This window comes from Empidonax traillii, unplaced genomic scaffold (genome assembly GCF_003031625.1).
Source record: "Empidonax traillii isolate 1590-97213 ecotype Southwest subspecies unplaced genomic scaffold, ASM303162v1 scaffold1060:size1239554, whole genome shotgun sequence".
Classification (NCBI taxonomy): domain Eukaryota; kingdom Metazoa; phylum Chordata; class Aves; order Passeriformes; family Tyrannidae; genus Empidonax; species Empidonax traillii.
Genome location: NW_020956253.1, coordinates 511,047 through 513,947, shown reverse-complemented (window position 1 = coordinate 513,947; position 2,901 = coordinate 511,047). Strand labels below are relative to the sequence as shown.

At 38.1% G+C, this 2,901-nt stretch overlaps 1 protein-coding gene across 2 annotated transcripts in view; it reads left to right on the top strand.

Moving 5' to 3' along the window:
• Window positions 1–2,901, top strand: part of KIF13B (kinesin family member 13B) — a 127,029-nt gene that overhangs the window by 56,395 nt on the left and 67,733 nt on the right. For both annotated transcript variants that reach the window (XM_027904446.1, XM_027904447.1), the window contains exons 8-9: window positions 639–773; window positions 2,478–2,590. In XM_027904446.1, coding sequence (XP_027760247.1) covers window positions 639–773; window positions 2,478–2,590 — 248 coding nt within the window. The remainder of the gene's footprint in view (window positions 1–638; window positions 774–2,477; window positions 2,591–2,901) is intronic.

The following is a 2,901-nucleotide window of genomic DNA, read 5'->3' as shown; positions in this document are numbered from 1 at the left end:
TTGCCTTTCCATGTTGCCCAGCAGCTTTGTGTAATCCAGCATATGGAGTCAAAATGGTGTGTGGTGGTCTGTTGTTTGACTGTTTTTTGAGTTGTTTTAGCATCACCCAAACAAAAGAAACGAAAGTATAGCCAAGACTCTAAAGTTTTAACTGTAAAACCCCAGAGAAGGGGCCTGCACCTTCCTTGAATATCACAACGTATCTAAAAACTTTATAACTTCTAAAACTTGGAGGAAATTAATGACCTATTCAACCTGGTTCTGTTTTGTAAACCCTTGAGCTTCCTGTCAGTATTCCAGATTCTGAGAACACGTGTCTGACAGCTGAGGCTAAAATGTCACAGAGTTCAACCATGGATTGGTGTTTTCTCACTCCTTTCTTTGCTTTTGAGTGTTTCTGTCTGCAGGCAGGTGTATTATTTTGATGATAATTTAATATCTGTGTCGAGGAGGGTCATGACACTATAATTTCTGGGCTTTAAAGGAGAGATCACAACATTTTACCCCTCACGTTTTATGAATGAGCGGTGGGAAACCCATGAGAAAACACTGTATTTTACCAGAATGGGATTATTTTTGTGGATAACTGAGAAGGATGTTAATGCAGATACTCTCCTGGCTGTGAAAATTCTCTCTAGGACATCGAGTCCTTGATGTCTGAGGGCAACAAATCCCGAACAGTGGCTGCAACCAACATGAACGAGGAGAGCAGTCGGTCCCACGCAGTGTTCAAGATTATCCTCACCCACACGCTCTATGACGTACAATCAGGGGTAAGAAAAACAACTTACAAGGTCCAAATGTCAAGCATGGATATGTTCCTTTAATGTATTTCATAGAAAAGAAGAACTTCTTTTTAGGAAGAAATGTATAGGACATATTAAAGGTAGAATGTGTAGATGAAAAATAGAAGAACACCTGAGTGTCCCTCAGGTTATTTCATGCAAATATATGTAAATTGTCAACTTTCTAAATAGAAAAAAAAAATGACTGATTTCAAACATTTTGCGTTGTATCCCATTAATATTTTATGTGTATATATTAAATATCTAAAAGACATTTAAATGTGAGAATGTTTTTCTCTGTGTTTCCTTATGAAAAAAATATGCCTCGGAGGGGTGTGTGAAATACATGATGTTAATATTATTTAGTCCCTCACAGAACATGCTGATAAAATTCAACTGAAATAAGTATCTTTAACCTTTGTTGATAGGTTCTGTTCTTGGGCAATTCTTTAATCCTTTCAAAGCCTTGGAGAAAATTTGAGTGTCCATGGAACAAATCTAAGGCATGTATGTGCCTAAATATTGAATGTAGTGGAAAAACATAATGAGTATTTGGACTTTTTTCCTTCTTGTTTCTCAGTTTCCACTGATCTTCTTATCCACATCATTTCCCTCGTTCTTTATTTTGAATTTTTTTTCCCTTTGCACTTCAAATCAGCATCATACTGTGCTGAACTCCTGGATTTTGCATAGTCTGTCATTCCAGTTTTGCTGTGGCTGTACTGCAGGCACATCACACCTAATTTTTGTGTGACCCTGCTCAGCCTGGTTGCAAGGTGGTTGATGTCCTGACTGTCCATCTTTTCTGTATCTTCCAGTGACCACTGTGTGAGCTTCTGGGACAGATTTCTCTGTTTTCCCACCTGCTGGTCCTTTCAGTCCTGGAAATGACACATTTTCCCTATGGCTTGATGATCACACCATATTTTTTAGAGGCAGGCTTAGGGTAACATTTTTGAAAGCACATTGATTCTGATTATCCCATTCATTGAAGGGAACGTAGCACTTTGTGGTACTGAGATGCTGAAGTTGCAGATGCTGCAGAAGAACATGATGTGAGCAAGCTGTTCCCAAAGACAGTTTTCTTTTCAAACTGACGTAGGGAATTCGTGGAGTGTTTCACGGTGTCATTTTGGGTCAAACGAGATAAAAGGATTTGTAACAAAATCTGTATTCCAGGCTTAAATACTCTCGTTGCTTGCCTTGCATTCCAGGAGGCTGAGAAGAATAGAAGAGACTTTGCAATTGTAATAATTTTCATAAATTATTGCTGCTTGTCGTGGCCATTCTTAGTCCCTGGGAAACGGAAGAAAACTGGCATAAAATCTGAGATTTTTAGGAGACTCTTTTCAAGGTGGGGTTGTAAACCCCACATCCTTGGTTGTGACTCCTTTTCCTGTAGTAACTCTGCATTTTTCATGGTTTAACAATTCGCTAATATGCCCTGTGTACCTCTCCTCTGGAGATTTATGAGATATTTTGAAGATATTGGTGTCTCAGACTTCACTTCAGGTCATTCAGTAGTCTCTGAAGCGGTAGGTGGTGAGTTAGCACAGGCCACTGTTCAAGTCCAACAGTTCTCAAAAGAATCTACACCAAAAAATGAAGCTTGATTCTTCCTGGAAAATACATCAACCTATGTGACTTCAATTAAGTGAACTAACAGTGGCTGTTCTCTGGTTCCTTCCACAGACATCAGGTGAAAAGGTGGGCAAGTTGAGCCTGGTGGACTTAGCAGGGAGTGAAAGGGCAACTAAGACTGGTGCTGCAGGGGACAGGCTGAAAGAAGGAAGCAACATTAACAAGTAAGGCTTTGAGATTATTTATTTTCCTTTTTTATCAGTACAATCATGACTGTTAAATACAGGCTACTTGGAAAATAGGCTAAATGAGTCAATATAAGCTTTATAGTCAGTTTTCTTCTTTCTTTCTTTCTTTCTTTCTTTCTTTCTTTCTTTCTTTCTTTCTTTCTTTTCTTTCTTTTCTTTCTTTCTTTCTTTCTTTCTTTCTTTCTTTCTTTCTTTCTTTCTTTCTTTCTTTCTTTCTTTCTTTCTTTCTTTCTTTCTTTCTTTCTTTCTTTCTTTCTTTCTTTCTTTCTTTCTTTCTTTCTTTCTTT